This window comes from Elaeis guineensis, chromosome 15 (assembly GCF_000442705.2).
Source record: "Elaeis guineensis isolate ETL-2024a chromosome 15, EG11, whole genome shotgun sequence".
In the NCBI taxonomy this organism is placed as follows: domain Eukaryota; kingdom Viridiplantae; phylum Streptophyta; class Magnoliopsida; order Arecales; family Arecaceae; genus Elaeis; species Elaeis guineensis.
Window position 1 is genome coordinate 15,342,343 of NC_026007.2, and position 18,451 is coordinate 15,360,793.

The 18,451-nt window shown below is 45.6% G+C and overlaps 1 protein-coding gene across 5 annotated transcripts in view; it reads right to left on the reverse strand.

The window, feature by feature from the left end:
- The window catches only part of LOC105034178 (uncharacterized), a 30,097-nt gene extending 18,506 nt beyond the window's left edge, over window positions 1-11,591 (reverse strand). For 2 of the 5 annotated variants that reach the window (XM_073249419.1, XM_010909228.4), the window contains exons 1-5: window positions 9,947-11,589; window positions 4,481-4,566; window positions 4,008-4,379; window positions 3,807-3,890; window positions 3,255-3,725 (exon numbers count right to left, since the gene is read on the reverse strand). In XM_073249419.1, the coding sequence (XP_073105520.1) occupies window positions 3,255-3,725; window positions 3,807-3,890; window positions 4,008-4,379; window positions 4,481-4,566; window positions 9,947-11,234 (2,301 nt within the window). In that variant the 5' untranslated portion in view covers window positions 11,235-11,589. Of the gene's footprint in view, window positions 1-3,254; window positions 3,726-3,806; window positions 3,891-4,007; window positions 4,380-4,480; window positions 4,567-5,270; window positions 5,405-9,946 lie in introns of those variants that run through there. The other 3 variants (XR_003799025.2, XM_010909230.4, XM_073249420.1) reach the window with 3 other exon arrangements.
- Window positions 11,592-18,451: the final 6,860 nt, after the last annotated feature.

Here is an 18,451-nt window from a genome sequence, read left to right on the forward strand (position 1 = left end):
CTCCCTCTCACTCTGTCTCACACTCCCGTTCCACTAGGATTAGGGTTTCTCTTGGCCCTCCCCCTTCCTCCCTCTATCCTTACCCCCCCTCTCTCTCTTCGTCCGTCATTTCTCCCTCTCCCCCTCTCTCTCCTGCTTTCAAGACACTCCGAAATGGCACGATACAAACCTATATTGTATTGAACCAACCATCAACCAGTACGACCTCCAATACCAATATAGCGAACCTTAGTCTAAAGTCCAAACTTAATGTAAAGATGAAATACTAAGAGTGTCACCGCTAGAAAAGATCAATTTCAAAATACATACGGAAGAAAAGCTTTCGAGTTGTGCCACAAAAATGATAGACCAACAGTATGGGCATGTCCAACAAAGACTAGGCACTTGTCAAAAAAGAAACATTGGAATTTGCAAAGGTTCTTGTGGGGAAAAAGAAAAGATAAGACCTAGGAAGAAAGTTGTAAGATATAGCTTTCAAGATAACATAACCTAAATGGATAGATAACTGATGCAGGAAAATTTCTAATCTGAATCCTATTGCACAGTGATGAGATACATATTTTTCAGGTGTTCCTTTCAAAACTAGCATTCCCACAAAGTAAAATATAAGCTATAAAGGCTTCGTTAAGAACAGACAGTTAATGCTAAAGAGCTACTTCAATTGAACTCCCGTTCAGGTAGGCTCATGAATTTATTAAAAAAAGGAAATGCCATTGCTTTTCTCCAGTAACCACCCTCGCCTAAATTGGGTTTTAGCCGAACATAATGGACCCAAAAACATCTATGAGTTGTGAAGAAGAAAAAATTACAGAATCACACTCCAAATCCATCCACCCAATGAGTACACAGAATGTAAAGGATAAGCATATTCAACATGTCCTTTCATTCTGACCAGGGGCTTTTCTTGTGCTAATGAGGTTTTATATTTGAAAAAGGGACTGTGCCTTTGCAATATTGAATATGGATAAATATTCACTCAGTTTTATAAAAAAAATTTGGCATTGCTAAATTTGCAGACTGAGTATAACAAATAAGCAATAGAAACACTGCAGAACTTCTTTCCACTTTTAGTCCTACAGAAGGAAGCATGGTGAATAGATCAGCAATGATCAATCAGTTGGATTCTTCTTTCTTTGTCTTCGATAGATTATAAGACTACAAAAGGTAAATTTCATTGCAGAGCAATGCAGAATGCACAAATGACAACTGCACAGTTGTTCAAATTCTTCGCCCCATTCCCTAATCATTAGTTTGTAACCCCCTAGGCTTGGAGTGAGTGAGCACAAAGCGAATGGGTTAACTTACTCTACCCCATTTTATTTAGAAAAAACTACTCCAGCCTACATGGTGGAGTATCTTATTCCAGGTTAAGAGAAAAGGTTGTTTTACTTTTCAGAACATCTACTTTGCCTTCGAACAAATAAGCTACTAATCTAGCACGTAGCAGGTTAGAGTTAAATAACAGAGTACAGGGACCTTATCCCAGTTTAATTCTGAACTACGTGCAGCCTTAAACTAGGTAAACCAGTCTCATTCAGTTTCCAGTTCAAAACACGCACAATATCACACAATTGGTTGAAAGCTTTCCACCAGTGCTTTCTTCAGAATGAAAAGAAAAATATTTGATCAAATGTATATCAGACCTCAACCATGCAAAACTTCTCAAAGAAGCATTACTCAATCTCACAGCTTTCCCTTTAAAACAAAATTTCACAAGCATAGATGTGAAAGCTGAACTATATCTTGATAGAAATAATATAAGCTTGTGTTAGTAATCTACAACTCAATAAAACCAAAAACTTAGATGAACCACTTCAAACAACAGTGATTTGTTTAGCTACACCACTGCCTTCCAAAGAGTAAACAAATCACACTTCATGCATGGAAAGCTTCTCAATGAACAGCCATTAATATACCGTTGAAATTTCATATCTTATTCACCTCTCCAAAGGTCAAGTTTCTTAAAGATTTAGCAAAGTATTGGTTTCTAATGGATTATGCTATCAGAACTTGACCCTGAAATAACTCCTCTATATACACCACCAGCACCGTGCAATTTCATCTTTCAAAAAGCCTTAGAAGGCCAAAAACTTTTCTTCACTTCAAATCCCTTTTAATACACAAATTAGGTATTTTTAATTTCAAATCCAGAAAATATAAATTCAATAATTCTTGTCAAAATAAATTTTTAAATAATTTTAACTCTGAAGCTGATTAGCCCAAACTTGATGCGTTCTCCATAATATATTACAGAAAGGTATGCATTTTATGTCAATGAATTTAGACTAGAAAAAATAAGCGCATTCATTCCATGCTACAATAATAGAAAGATACTGTTTTAAAAGTATGACAAATCTTTTTTTATTTTTGAGAAATTAGGAGGGACTTCCATCCTATACCCAACCTCACCCTCAAGGGGATGACTCCCATCATCAAACATCCGCCCCCTTGCCCAAGTGGCAACAGGTGATACCATATAAGCAAGCATTTGGTGGCATGCATATCAAGTCGTTACTTCCAAATAATGATCTGAATCAAGTTGTTCTTGTTAGGTAAAAAATCCATAATATCAAACACTTCAAGTGCTTATTAGACTGGTTTGGATCCTCGTATGATACTAGGGATCCACTGCACATCAAATCTGATACCATTGCAAGAAGAAGATAATTTCAGAACCCAACAGATAAGAGGAAAGAAATCATGGCTCTATTGGTGGAACAAAATCGTATTACATGGTCCATGAACAGGGAAAATGCCTTTTCTTGTAAGTTGTAACCATATTTAGAGATGAAGTTTGAGATTATATTTTGGAACAAATATCTTAATTTCAAAAAAAAATAGAATTTAAAAATGCAAATGATGGATTAATTAACTTCCAGAGGGATATAGCATTACATATCTAGCAACACCATTTACTACTGTAAGCATATCCATAACAATGATATTTGTTTCCTTAAATCATTCCACGGATGGTCAGTTATCTGGTAGGTTGAAACCCTTGGTGACAAAAGTTATAGCAATGTTGTTAAGTGATACAGATAGCACCATATCTAAATTATACAAATGCTAATCTAAAACAAAAGAACGGTATAGGATGCTGTGAAGATGTTCAGATTGAAATACAAAATAAGATGGAAGACCGTTCATGGAGGAATATTGGAACATTCAACATAATATTAGACAATATTCATCAATTAACAGTAAATCAAACCAATATGTAAAAAAGTTAAAAACATATAAGGTAGTGCTATTACCATGTCTGAAATCTCTTGATCCTTCAAGCAGCATTTCTGATCAAGAATAGAAGATTTCTTGCCATTAATATCTCCTTTCATATCTTCGCCAAAAGCAAGCGGAATTTCACCCATCACATCGAGTATTTTTGCATTTCCATTTTCTGGCATAAAAGGTAACTCCCCAGGTGAACATAACATTTGGTTATCCTTCAAGATTCTGATGCTGCTTTTCGTTCTTCTCCGTGGTGGTAAGGATTTAACAAAAACAGCATCTCGCATGTCAAGACTAGCAACTTTATCCTCACCATGAATATAAGAACCTGCTACTCTAGTAGCACTTTGACCATTAAGCCTTGCAACTTTATTTTCTGATTCTATTGCAAAGCCACTTTTAATTTCCATGCATTGCATTGCGGGCATATGTACAGAACTTTGAAGCCATTTGATTATTTTCATCCTCAATCCAGGGGAGAAGGATGTGGTTTCACCCTGCCAAGAAAATAAAATTGTTAAAACTCACTTTACTGCAACATTTTAAAAAACATAAGTACATAACACTTCTGAAAATACCACAAGAGCTGCTTGTAAAGAATTTGTTGAAATGCCCATCTCTGATGCGACATCATCAATATTAATTTTCCCTCGATCAATTAACTGTGAAAGATTTACAAAGAAAAGCTTAGATCTGGATCCAATTATACTGATGTAAAACTACTTGGTTTAGTTCAAAATAAAACCTTCCGATTTAAAGGGAAGTTCCCCATGAAATACCTTGTTAAGAATTACAGAAATATCAGGGGAATTTCTTGTGATGTCCACACTCTCGATATTTCCATCAGTATCCATGTTACTGTTTGGCTCTGCATGACCACCTTCATATCTTAGTCTACCGGTCAAGGCATCTTTCTCCATATTAGGTTCCACTTTGATCTTTTTATCAGAACTAGAACCTGCAATTTCATCTTGTGTCAAGCTTTGATCTCTATTTTTGCGGTTGAGCCTTAACTTGGGTATCTTTTTTGTGGGTAGAATTGCAGGTGGAGGCTTGGTTACTGAAGAGTCATCATCCACGTTGTTTAAGTGCTGGACACCGCTCATATCTTGAGAAGTGGAGTGTTTTGAGCAAAAAGCTCGCAGCTCAACCTGCATACATATTGAAGGCAATAACATCAGCTTGTCTGTACCATAGAATGAGATGAAAAGAACAGATTTAAGATGGCAGACAGAAAAATAATAAGCATCACATTATCACATCCAAACTTCCCCCAGATCTCCATATGATGCTTTGATTCCCTTGCACATAAAGGATGAAAAGATGTTCTGCATGTTCCTGAAACATCACAACAACCAGAATTATGCATAATCAAAGAAAAAACAAAATTCAAATCAAGCAGCAATGTTTGGTACATCAGCCATGCCAGGAAAAAATTAAACTCAGTCCCCTCTTTAGCCAAGGCCCAGCAACTCTCACTACAGCAGTAGTAGCAATTGCCTGATACTAGTTTAGCAAAAGGATAAAGATATTCTGCTAAAGGTGGTGTTATGTATCTGACATGAGGCAACGACAAATGAAAAGGACATGATAGTCAGCCAATAATCAAAAATGGTTGAAAATTAATCATTATAAACCACCATGAGAAGGAAGTAACACAAACAGAGTTGTTCCATCAAGATGCTAATTTTGTAATACGAGACAATTTATTTTGTTGAATTAACTTCAGAGGTGGCTTCTCTGTCCTCTATATCTCGTAGGTTAATAAAAAAACTTGGAAGGTTGCAGCTATATACCATTATTTGAAGTGTCATGAAACCATCATGAGACCCTTAAAATGTCAAACAATGCTACCATAGAGATGTCCAAAGACAGTTCAATGTAGCAATCAGATGGCTTAAGTAGCCCACAATTAGGTACATGCGACACTCCTTAATTCTTGAAATCATGACATGTTTTTTATAAAGAAAAAGGAAACCAATCAGTTCTTACACAAATTGAGAAAATAAAAAATGGAAGCTCATCAGGCATAAGTGTTTTACCTAGCATCATCCTCACTTACTGGAGCATGTTTGAACACGCTGGAAAATAGTTATGGAGATTATGTTATGCAAACATGTGGAACTACACCTCCTGAAATTCTAACAGAAGAATATAAAGGTAGTAACAAGGACAGAATAGGCCTCCAACCTAACAACTAGACCAAGTAAGGTCTCTAAGTGAAACTTCAAAGAGAATGCAAGTAAAATGCCAACACCTGCAAGACAACAAAGAAAACAACTAAGATAGCTAGCAAGAAATCACCAGCACATAGCATCAACCCAACACCAGAAAAGGAACCTTCTTGATGACATAAAGAATTCTTTAAAGCCACACTTTTGCAACATAACACCGTGGAGAGAACACCACAAAAAATGATTGTTGTTCGGAACTGTACATAAATAAATGATTCCATGTAAAAGAGTTTCTCAGTATGGGGTACTTCCAAGAGCTCTTTAAGATAGAATATAACAAACTTTAAAGTTGAACCTATTCATGTTTCAATGAAAAATAGTTACAAGTTCATACTGAGATAAAACCATTTAATAAACTTTCCCTACATGGTGCCACATGCGTGGGACACTTTTTGAAAACAGAGAAGAAGGTTGCCAACATCAAATCTCTGACAATAATAGAAACATAAACAGTTATCCAATATCTGAAGCTGACAGCACTTCACAATGGGTTACCATCAAGTCCTTCAGAGTATATGATTTCATCATGTAGATTCACTATAGGTTCTCATTTTATTTGTTCTCTTTCTGCTCTTTCTAGCCCGTCAGCATATATACAAGACACCCTCATCAATGAATTATGTCCGGCTATAATTGTAAATATGCAAGATAGCTCAATCAGTTATCCCTTCTTTTCAACTTTAAAGGTGTCATGACAACCTTCTTCTTATATTTCCACCACACATCTAAGCATCGTCAACTTTACTACAGCAATATTACACTAATAAGCCCTCTTGGTTCTGTAACATTCTAATCCATACAGTAAAGCTAGTCATCTAGTAGTCAATGAAATTTCCTTTCAAATATCACCGAGAATAAGATTACCTTATATGTCAAAGGCTCATTCAACTCATCCAACCTTCTTCCTTCTCAGGAACTTACTTCATTGATATATGCATGAAAAAAAGTTCAACATTTTTCAATTCCTGTCGAGTCCCAACCACCGAAGGCATACATTTGCTTCATTTAATCTGCTTTATTCTTAAAGATTTTATAAGAATGCTTCATTTAACTTGTGGAATGTTGCTTACTAAAACATCGGTAGAATCTCACTTTATGGTGTTTGTAGATTCCGCTGTCAACTTTAGCTTAGACATGGACGCATTGGCATGCTGCTGGTTTTCAGCACCACCTAGGGCCTGTTAGGTTCGGCCGACATCTGGTTGGGCAATGGGCTAGGCCTAAGTAAACTCAAATTGGGTTTGGCTAAAAATTAAGACCCATATATATTTCAAGCTGGATTTGGGTAGCTATTTGGCCTGGCCTAGAAACAACCCAAGGCTAGGGCTAAAAGTTAAGACCCATACATATTTCAAGCCGGACTAGGGCCCGAACTAGGCACAAGAACAAAACCTGGAGCCAGATTGGTATTGCATGTTGGCTTGAGAACTTTACTTTTCATTCTCTAGAAGATACCAAATCCCTGATCGAAAACCCTTGCCTATCCCATCTACACTTCTCTCCAACTCTGCTGCTTCTCCCCCTCATCGAACCTGATCACTAGTCCCTATCTCCCTAAAGATCTGGCCTCATCATCGATCACCGGTTGCTGGTCCAAGCAAAGGGAAGATGAGTAGGCAATCCTATCATTGGTGGATGACCTAGACTTCCACACCAACAAGAAGATCATTGACAACGTGGCAATCATCCTAACAAAGCAGCTCCAGAACAAGATCTCCAGGTTCTCGACCCACCTGATACGTCGAATCCAACGTGGCCCCGAGCATGGTCCCCCAATCTCCAATAGTAGTAGTGCAAGCGCCACATGAACTTCGTCCCCGAGATCACACTGAGGTTGAAAAGGAATACCATGGAGATGCTCACCTCCCTCGGCATGGCCAACCTCCCCAACATCGAGAAGCAAAGCTAGCATAAAGCAGGTAAGTATATTGCGTGGGTGCACCCATTTTCTTTTGTTAAATGTTTTATATTTTCACTTTCACTTGCCTCCATTGTAGTAGTGGAGAGAGCTCCTTGGCTCTCTATCCAGCAATAGTGATTCAAAGGATGCCGCCCCTTGCCATCATGATCTTGATGACACTACTCGCCCTCCACTTGATCGCCACCACCGACGTCTGCTCCGAGGAGAAATTCGGATGTATGGCTACAGATCTACCATAAACTCCCTTACGGTCTTCTCTCACTGGCCTACTCTAATTGATACGATCTGTTATGATATGTTTTAGGGTCAGCCCAATTAAGTTTTGTATTGGGCTCAAACCAGATTTTCTAAGATTTTCAAGCCTCAGCCTAGATCGAAACTCAAAAAAAAAAAAAAAAAAGAGTCACGCTTGGGTAGGTGAATGGCACGGTCTGACCCAGCCCATTTCTAGCTCAAGCACCATTACAACAACACAGAAAACATTCACCAACAATGTCAAATAGTTAATTCTTAGAAAAAAAATATGATATTTTAAAATAATAAATAATATTACAAGAGGCATCATTTCACGATACAAAAGTAAAAATCCAAGCTAGAAAAAGTGATTTATTTAAAATCATGTGTCTCAAAATGTTTATATCTCAACTTTTTGAATCCCACTGAGATCGCAACGCCAACACCTTTATTTTTGTCCAATTAATTTGTAAACCTTTATGCTTGGAGTGTTCAACTTCTTCTACCTTTTCATTAACTAAAATTATTTCACAAGCCAATAGCACTCACCATGATGACTCATTTTGGGGATAAGCAACTAATGAATCAAATGGCTGGGGCTTCAAGTTGATCGCCAGAAAAGACTTTCTGAAGATGAACTTCCTAGTCTATCCACAAACAGCATGCATGCATGTAATTGCTCCAATATTTGCCTTAACACACAAGTCCATTAACCTTTTTCCTCCTTGCCTGCCAAATGAGGTCCATCACTAGCCTACCATAAGCTTTGTACACACCATGTACCATCAAGTAGAAGTTGACTATAGAGAGAAGCATCCAACATAAGAAATATCCATGAAAGAATGAAGCAAAGTTTTTCCAGCTAATTATAAAACCTAAAGCCAGGCCATCCAAGAATAGTGTCTATATGGCTATCAGAAGCTTTTTCCAACAAAAACAAGGTATACATTCTTCCTCTTTCATAGGCTATTTCAACAAATATGAAGCAAGATACTACCACTACAGTTGATCCACTTTTGTTACAGGTTGTGCCTAGTGGTCTGGGCAACCTCTGGGCATTCTGCATGCCTTGTGATATACATTCTTCCTCCTTCATAGGCTATTTCAACAAATATGAAGCAAGATACTACCACTACAGTTGATCCACTTTTGTTACAGGTTGTGCCTAGTGGTCTGGGCAACCTCTGGGCATTCTGCATGCCTTGTGATATCCAGGTGATCCTCACATGGAACATCAGCCATTACATACTCTATATGCACACTTATGGTCATAATATATACGTATACATGCATGAATGCGTACGCATATGGTCTATGTAGCTATGTATACTTAGATATGAATTTGTGAATTGTATTTAAATTATTGATTTTTTAATTTCCTTTACAAATGAGACTTGGATGCTGAAAAGGAAGCAAAATACACCAAATTAGAACCAAAGAAATGTCACAGAAGGTCATGTTTAAGGGTTAAACAAGAACCCATGAAAAGCCTCAAATGCATAATCCTAGACTCAAGTTCCAACCTCCAGCGGAATAGGCAATTCAGGAAACGAAGCAAATTGCTACCACTGAAGTTAAGGCAACAAGGTTTATCTAACCATTTGTAATATTTTTCAGTTATGATAACCATTTCTAAAATTTTTTTCATATGAAAAAAAATATATATTGAAAGTGTTTCTACTTGCTTATAATCAGCGCATAATTTTAAGGCATGTTGAGATATTAAGTTGTTGACAAGAGAAAAAAAAGGTATTGGGTTGTTTAAATAATAAAAAATCTCAATAATATAAATGAAGAAGCTCCATAGAAAGCGGTCGATGTTGAACTAAGTCGATCACCTACAAGATTGCTATTGTGAGCGGATAATCTCTTGAGCAATAGGATAGGTTCATTACTTGGAGTTGCCTAAGGTACTTCACAACTATGAGCTAAAAATTTGTGCACCTCTGTGTCTTGAATCTCTTTAGTAGTATATGTAAGGCTTCCTCCTCTACTGCCTACATGGCTAGCTATTCTTTCACTATTAGAAACAGTACCTCTGCTAAAAGATAATGTACAGTTCTAGACTTCATGAAAGAGAAACTGAAAGAAGAAAATGAGTCTAAAGCATCTGGCATATGCATTAGAAATTAAATATAGAGCCAGGCTAGCTGCTGATATAAACTAGAGACAAAGCAGCTAGATGGTATAGTTTAACTGATGTTATATTCATTCATGCCATAAATAGTAAAAATAGTACAACGAAAGATACTAAAAATGCTGAAACAAAATCAGGTATCTTCAAATGGCATACAAACATCCAAACAACTGCAAGGAAGGAGAGCATTACCATGGCTACATCGGACGCATGCACCATGTTTCACCTTGCACACGTTACAAACCAATTTTTTCCGTGTCTCTTGCACTCCTTCAATATTCATCACTGGTTCCATGGCCCCAATGTCCTCCACATACACCTCAGGTACCCATAGACTGCAGAACAAGTGTGCAAACTTCACACCACTATCCCTTGCCCTATTGCTGGAATCCCTTCCTGAGTGTTTCAGAGCCCCACCTTCTTTTGGACAAAGTAAACAAGGCCTTGAACAGGGGTCATCACCATCTTTCTTCAATACCTTTCCCACTTCCTCCAAATGCTTACACCAAGAGCAGAACCACACCCCCTCTGGAACCTTACGCACACCATAACATTTCTGGTGCACCCAAACCTTGCAAGTATCGCAACAAAGCAACTGATTTGACTTCACGCTACTGTCTCCTGAGCAACAGAAATCGCATATAGGAGCACCTTCTGCCTGAGAATGAGGAAGTATCATCAGCCGTTCCAAGCCAGCATCTCCCCCCAAAAGCTTGCGTTTCTTGTTAGGCCGCTCTGATGTAAGAACAAACCGTTCCTTTGAACCCAAAAGCCAATTCAGAGATGAATGGTCATCCTCTTCTTTCTCCAAAAATGTAGCACCACTTGCCCCAAATTCAGCTACATCCAACACTTGCTCCTCTGCCACCTGCTCTGCACTCTGCGTTTCCTCTCCTTGCTCCTCCTCCTCCACCTCTTTTTTGTCAATCCCCAAGCTTGGACTCACTTCGACTGCGCCTGCGTCCAAGACATCATCTCTTGTCATGCCTTCTGCAACATTTCCAGAGGCCGGAATGGTGAGGCAAGAATCCAGTGTAGCAGAGCCGAACGGAAGTTTAGGAACCAAGGCGTCGATGTCCGCCAGAGTGACCGGCCGGAAGTACTCCTCCGTCTGGTCCCACACGTTCCTGGCCGCATGAGGTTGCCCATGCCCCAAGGGCTTCTCCCCGCACTCCCCATGGGACTTCTTGTGCTTCCTGCGGCCGTCCTTCGGCTTCGAGAGAAAGGCGGCCCACCCAGAGGGGAGCGTCGGAACCCTAGCGCCGGCCTCGTCGGCATCGAATGGGGAGCGTTCAGAGAGAGCCTTCCGGGCCTGGGCGAAGGGATCCACCCCGGCAGCCGCTGGCGGCGCCGCCCCCCTCGACGGCGACGGCCGGGAGACGGGGCAGGGCTTCTCCTCGGTGCCGCAACCCACGACGGCTCCCCTTCCCGCGGCTCCCCTTCCCGTCATACTCCGCCGCAGGCATCGGCCGCCGCTCATGGCCGCGACTCGAGACAGCAGCCCATCATCGCCGCAGAACCCTAGCCCTAACCCTAACCGTAGTCCCCTCGGCGTAGGAGTCCTTCGTGTGCGACGACGATGGACGGCGGTGGGGGCGCTAGGGTTAGGGTTTCGGTCGCCCCTTCTTCTTCGTGCCCCTTTTTTCCCTCGTTTACTCGCTCCCGTTTTGGATCCAAAGAGAAATAAGAGGAGAGAATTTTTTTTTTCTTTTATTTTTTCTTTTTTCCCCTCCCCTCACTCTATCTCCCCTTCTCCTCCTCGCTCGCTCGGTTGCTGCGGTGTCGGGTTTCGTACGGGACTTTAGTCGGCGCTCGTACTCGCGTTATAAAGCAGGCAGGCAGGAAAAGGGAGGTGACTGGGTGTTAGGAGTCCGTTTTTATAGGAAAACGCGTCTTGGCGCACGGAGGGAACTTAATGGCAAGGTCAACATTAAGCGGCCCAAGCCAGTTAGCAACTCCAAGCTCCATGCCGAACGGCACGAGACAACTGATATGAATGCGAGCAATATGTTTTGTTTAGTATCATTTTTGGGCTCCATGCCGAACAGCGTCTTGTTCCACTTGATATTTGTTACTATTATTTGGTTTAAGTGAGATAAAGTGAAAGATAAAATAACAAGGCGAGGAGGCATCGTGTGATACATGCCGAGGTGTGTCTGGGTGCGAGAAAAGGACGACGGAGCCGCCTAGCGCAGGCCGTAGGTGCTGATTTGATGGCAGGCTAGTGGCAGGCTGCGTTGCCGAGGGAGTTGCTAATTCTGATCTTGCCTTTGTGTGCCTACAAAATAAATGTTTGTTTAAAATGTGCAGCATTGCTAATATTTTTTCGAATATTTTATTTGATTTTTATTTTATTTAAGTTTTTAAATTAATTTATTAAAACATTGTTTAAATGATATTAAAATTTTTCCGACATGTACATTTTCTTGCTCAACATGCAAAAGTTATTTATTTATTCTCCATTTATTTTTTTGTCCCTCATTTCAACTACCATTATTTATGTCACATTTTTACAATTGATAAAATGATAAAGCATATCAACAAGAATACAATAAATTTTTCACCCTAATTTACTTTATGACCAAGAGTTAAAATATATATCTATATTATATAAAAATATAATAATTTTGAAATTAAAAAATATTTTGTTTTTGATGCCGCCTATCTTTTTTTTTTTCTATAAAGAATACATTTTTATCTTAAAAAAATACTTGTATTAGTAAGGTTTGGCTACTATAAAGAATACACTTCAATCTTAAAAAATATTTGAATTAGTAAGGTTTTGTTACTATACTGTTTATTATTTTTAATATAATAAAAAAATTGATATGAAGCAATAAATGATGGGTGTTGTTGGTGCAAAAATCTGCTTGCGCCGGAGAAGCTGGAGTCGGGGAAGCCGCGATCGCCGCCGGGACCTGCAAGGGAAGTCTAAACCGGAGGTGGGGTTGCTCCAGCAAGATCCTCCGACGCTCAAGTCAGTTCTCTGCCTCAACAAGAATGGAGTGTTCGAACGGAGAATTTAGCAAAGTTTTGAGATAAGAAAATGAGCTTAGAGAATAACGTATCTGGGTCCCCCTTTTATAGGCGGAGGAGGCAACGGATTGATTGCGACGTTTGTAACCGTCTGGTAGTGGGCCGCCCATGGTCAGGAGAATTGATTGCAAAGGATCGTGGAGTAGACGCGTGGCCATCACCGTGGCTCGCCACGTGGAATCTGTTACAAGGGGTGGAGCAGCGTCCGTTGTCGTGACTCGCCAGCGGATGGGAGAATCGCATGAAATCCGTCGCAGGAGGTGGAGCAGGTTCGTGGCCGTTATTGTGGCCTGCCAGGGGATAGTGGAGCTGTGCGGGATCTGCCACAGGAAGTGGAGCAGGGTGGCGATGGTTACTGCGGCCTGTCAGGGAATGATGGAACTGCGCAGAGTCCGCCACAGGAAGTGGAGCAGGGTCGTGGCCGTTTTGGTGGCCTGCCAGGGGGCGCGGATCTGTTGATTGAAGCTCGACAGCGGCTGGAGCCCGGTTTTTGTAGAGGTCCGGGAGAGGTCCTCCTGGCGGTTGGGGTCGTGGGTGGAGCCCGACTTCCGGGGGAGCCCGGGCGGAACCCAACCCTCTCGGAGCTGAAGTTGCGGGCGGAGCCCGGCTCCCGTAGGAGTCTCAGCAGCCGTTGTTGAGGACGGAGCCCGGCTCCCATAGGAGTCCGGGCGGAGTCCGCTTACGGCTGCAGTCGTTGGCGTCGAGGACGAAGTCTGGCTCCCTTAAGAGTACGGGCGAAGTCCTCCTGCAATTAAAATTAAAGGTGAAGTCCGGCTCTCGTAGGAGTCCGGACGGGGCTTACCAGCGGTTGGCGCTGAGGGCGAAGCCCGGCTCCCGTAGGAGCCCGGTCGGAGCTGTGCTGTTCGAAGTCGAAGGCGGAGCCCGGCTCCCGTAGGAGTCCGGGTGGAGCTGAGCTGCTGTTGATATCGAAGGCGGAGCCCGGCTCCCGTAGGAGTCCGGGCGGAGCTGAGCTGCCCGAAGTCGAAGGCGGAGCCCGGCTCCCATAGGAGTCCGGGCGGAGCTGTTCTGAGGTTGCGGCGGAGCCCGGCTCCCGTAGGAGTCCGGGGGGAGCTGTTCTGATGTTGCGGCGGAGCCCGGCTCCCGTAGGAGTCTGGGTGGAGCTGTTCTGATGTTGCGACGGAGCCCGACTCCCGTAGGAGTCCGGGTGGAGCTGTTCTGATGTTGCAGCGGAGCCCGGCTCCCGTAGGAGTCCGGGGGGAGCTGTTCTGATGTTGCGGCGGAGCCCGGCTCCCGTAGGAGTCCGGGGTGAGCTGTTCTGATGTTGCGGCGGAGCCCGACTCCCGTAAGAGTCCGGATGGAGCTGTTCTGATGTTGCAGCGGAGCCCGGCTCCCGTAGGAGTCCGGGGGGAGCTGTTCTGATGTTGCGGCGGAGCCCGGCTCCCGTAGGAGTCCGGGTGGAGCTGTTCTGATGTTGCAGCGGAGCCCGGCTCCCGTAGGAGTCCGGGTGGAGCTGTTCTGATGACGATTCCACCGAAGGTTTCGACTGTGGGTATTTTATACCCAACACCAGTCCCCCTACTTCCGAGTTTGAATTTCAAGCGAAGAAAGTACACAGAGAGAAAGATGGGTACAGCCGGAACCGTCCCTTCGAATCCTGCGCACTGCCGCCTCCAGATATTTTGGCATTAAATGAGCGCATGCCGGAGTCTTTTCGAATTGGAGCGGTATGAGGGGACGCTTCGAAAATCCCGCAGGTACATTGGTCTAGGTACAGCGCAATTATGGTCCCGCCAACCGTCAGCCGCTTTTAGCCGTCTGCCAGGGGGAGTGGGACACGCGTCGGATGCGGACTGGCCAGGGGGATTCGCGATCATTATGGCGCCGGATCCCAGGGTCTATTTAAACCCGTCCTCCCCCTTCAAGCGCCCTACTCCATTTCTGAGTTTTCGCTGGTGTCTGCCTTCTCTTCGAGTGCCTGCTCTAGTGAACGTCTTCTCGAGCCGTAGGCGCCTCCCGCTTCTCGTTCCCCAGGTCCCAGAGCAATATAGGTTAGTGCCAACCTTCTTCTCACCGCCTAGGGGCTTCTCCTCTCTTCATTACTTTTGTGTCTCCTTCCGAGTTAGCCTTCGGCGTCTCGTTCCCCTTTCGGTCTGCCCTTTTAGGATCCTTTAGGTTCTCCCTCCGAAACTGCTCAAAATGTCTTCCGACTCTTCTGCTCCCGTCAGTTCCGAGAGTTCTTCTGCTTCGAATCCCCAGGTCCCTGTCTCTGCGGACGAACCCACGTCCGGGGCAGGGCCTCGCCCGATTTTTGCATCGGGCGTCATTCCATGTTCGTCGACTCTGGATGAACTCCTTCTGATAAGGGTTCGATATGGGGTTCCTCCGGAGTATGACCTGGAGCTACCTGGCCCCTCTGATCGGGCCAGCGCTCCTCCTCCTGATCGCTTCTGTTTGTATCAGGAGGCATTCCGTGCCAGACTCCGGCTTCCGCTTCCTGTCTTCGTTGCCGCCTTCTTCCGTTTCTTGGACATTTCTCTCGCCTCCGTGGCCCCGAATTTCTTTAGGTTCTTGATAGGATTTCTGTCTCTCTGCCACATAGCCGAGGTTCAGCCATCCCTCTCCTTGTTCAGGCATTTTTACACCTTCAAACGCCATCCTTCAGCGAAGGACTGGTGGTACTTCTCTCCCCAGTTTGGTAAGAAGGGGTTGCTGAAGGGCGCCCCTTCTTCGATTCACAATTGGAAGGAAAATTTTCTCTTTGTCTACTGCCCGACCCTGGAACTGGGCCTGCCCCCTTGGGGGTCTCTGAGAGATTCCGTTCGCCGGGCTCCCAGCCTGGGAGAGGACGACCTCCAGGCCGCCAAGAAGCTTCTAAGTTATCCCGCTCCTTCCCTTCCTAATTTTCTGAAGGAGCAGCTTCTTTTCAACATCGGCCTGAGCCCTCAGGATCCAGCAAGTACTTATCTTTTCCTTTCTTGCCTCCTTCTTCTTCTCTTTATTTTTTCCTTCCCGCTCTTTTCTTTCCCTTTCTCCCTCTCTTCTTTTCTCTTCTTTTCTCTCTTTTTTTTTTTTTTTTTGACTCTGGACTGATCGGTGTCGCTTCTTCTTTCTTTTTTCTTTTTCTCTCTTTTCTTCTTCTTTTTTTTTTTTAGCAATGGACGTCGAAGCCACGCGGATGCTCGCCAAGGGCATGAGAGCTCAGAAGAGGAAGGGCGCAACGGCCTCCGGATCGGCGAAGAGGGCCAGGACGGAGGAGACGAGCTTGGCTGCGCCCGTCCAGGCGACCCCGGCCATCGACATTCCTTCGGATGCCGAGCCAGCGGCCCCCCAGGCTTCCTCAAGGAGCCCGCCGACTGGGGCCCCCGTTCCGGGGGCTCGCCCCACGGAGGCGCCCGCCGCGGGGAGGAGGAGGAAATCGATGGCTCGCAGGGCGAGCAGCCACCGAACTACTGCAAACGAGTCCGTCTGCTCCGAGGGAGGATCAGAGAACCCCTTCAACGACAAGGACCTGATCAGGCGACTGCTTGATGGCTGCATTCTGTCCGACGTCGTGGAGAGGATCGACCGCACCGATCCCGAGCAGCGGGCTTGGGATTCTTTGGGGTCCTTCCTTGAGGTAAGCGGATGTTTATTTGTATGGTCACTCGGCCTTTGTTGTAATTCTCTATCCGTCTTTACAGATCGGGCACCAGCTCTTCGCCTATGTCGAGGCGACGAGCCGCATGAGAAGGAACCTCCTTCAGGCGGAGGAGCGCTGCCAGGCCGAGGTTGCCCGCCTCCAAGCGAAGATGGCCGAAGTAGCCGCCCTCCAGGAGGCCCTGGAGAGAGAGAGGCAAGCCCGGGAAGAGGAGAGACAAGCCCTGGAGGAGGAGAGACGAATCTTGGAGGAGTCGACGAGGAAGGCGGAGGCCGAGGTCGCCCATTTGGCCGAGCAAACTCCGATTCTGGTCTCGGAGGCCAGGGCCCTTGCGGTGGAGGAATTCAAGGTCTCTGCGGAGATGAGGGAACTGAACATCCAGTTCGGCCAGGAGGCGTTCACTAAGGGGTTCGAGTTCTGCCAAGAGAAGGTGGCCAGCAGATACCCCGACCTCGATCTCGGCTTTCTTGAGGAGTCTGAAGATGAGGCCGGCCCTTCGTCCGCCGCCACCGCAGTCGCACCCCCCGCGTCGAGCTCTCCACCTCCTGCCCCTGAGGTCTGAGACCTCCGATCTTGTGCCCTTCTTCTAGCGCCAGTCCTGTTGGTGCAAAAATCTGCTTGCACCGGAGAAGCTGGAGTCGGGGAAGCCGCGGTCGCCGCTGGGACCTGCAAGAAAAGTCTAAATCGGAGGTGGGGTTGCTCCGGCAAGACCCTCCGATGCTCAAGTCAGTTCTCTGCCTCAACAAGAATGGAGTACTCGAACGGAGAATTTAGCAGAGTTTTGAGATAAGAAAATGAGCTTAGAGAATAACGTATCTGGGTCCCCCTTTTATAGGTGGAGGAGGCAACGGATTGATGGCGACGTTTGTAACCGTCTGGTAGTGGGCCGCCCATGGTCAGGGGAATTAATTGCAAAGGATCGTGGAGTAGACGCGTGGCCATCACCGTGGCTCACCACGTAGAATCTGTTACAAGGGGTGGAGCAGCGTCCGTTGTCGTGACTCGCCAGCGGATGGGAGAATCGCATGGAATCCGTCGCAGGAGGTGGAGCAGGTTCGTGGCCGTTATTGTGGCCTGCCAGGGGATAGTGGAGCTGTGCGGGATCTGCCACAGGAAGTGGAGCAGGGTGGCGATGGTTACTGCGGCCTGTCAGGGAATGATGGAACTGCGCGGAGTCCGCCACAGGAAGTGGAGCAGGGTCGTGGCCGTTTTGGTGGCCTGCTAGGGGGCGCGGATCTGTTGATTGAAGCTCGACAGCGGTCGGAGCCCGGTTTCTGTAGAGGTCCGGGAGAGGTCCTCCTGGCGGTTGGGGTCGTGGGTGGAGCCCGACTTCCGGAGGAGCCCGGGCGGAACCCAACCCTCTCAGAGCTGAAGTTGCGGGCGGAGCCCGGCTCCCGTAGGAGTCTCAGCAGCCGTTGTTGAGGACGGAGCCCGGCTCCCATAGGAGTCCGGGCGGAGTCCGCTTACGACTGCAGTCGTTGGCGTCGAGGATGAAGTCCGGCTCCCTTAAGAGTACGGGAGAAGTCCTCCTGCAATTAAAATTAAAGGCGAAGTCCAGCTCTCGTAGGAGTCCGGACGGGGCTTACCAGCGGTTGGCGCTGAGGGCGAAGCCCGGCTCCCGTAGGAGCCCGATCGGAGCTGTGCTGTTCGAAGTCGAAGGCGGAGCCCGGCTCCCGTAGGAGTCTGGGTGGAGCTGAGCTGCTGTTGATATCGAAGGCGGAGCCCGTCTCCCGTAGGAGTCCGGGCGGAGCTGAGCTGCCCGAAGTCGAAGGCGGAGCCCGGCTCCCATAGGAGTCCGGGCGGAGCTGTTCTGAGGTTGCGGCGGAGCCTGGCTCCCGTAGGAGTCCTGGGGGAGCTGTTCTGATGTTGCGGTGGAGCCCGGCTCCCGTAGGAGTCTGGGTGGAGCTGTTCTGATGTTGCGACGGAGCCCGACTCCCGTAGGAGTCCGGGTGGAGCTGTTCTGATGTTGCGGCGGAGCCCGGCTCCCGTAGGAGTCCGGGGGGAGCTGTTCTGATGTTGCGGCGGAGCCCGGCTCCCGTAGGAGTCCGGGGGGAGTTGTTCTG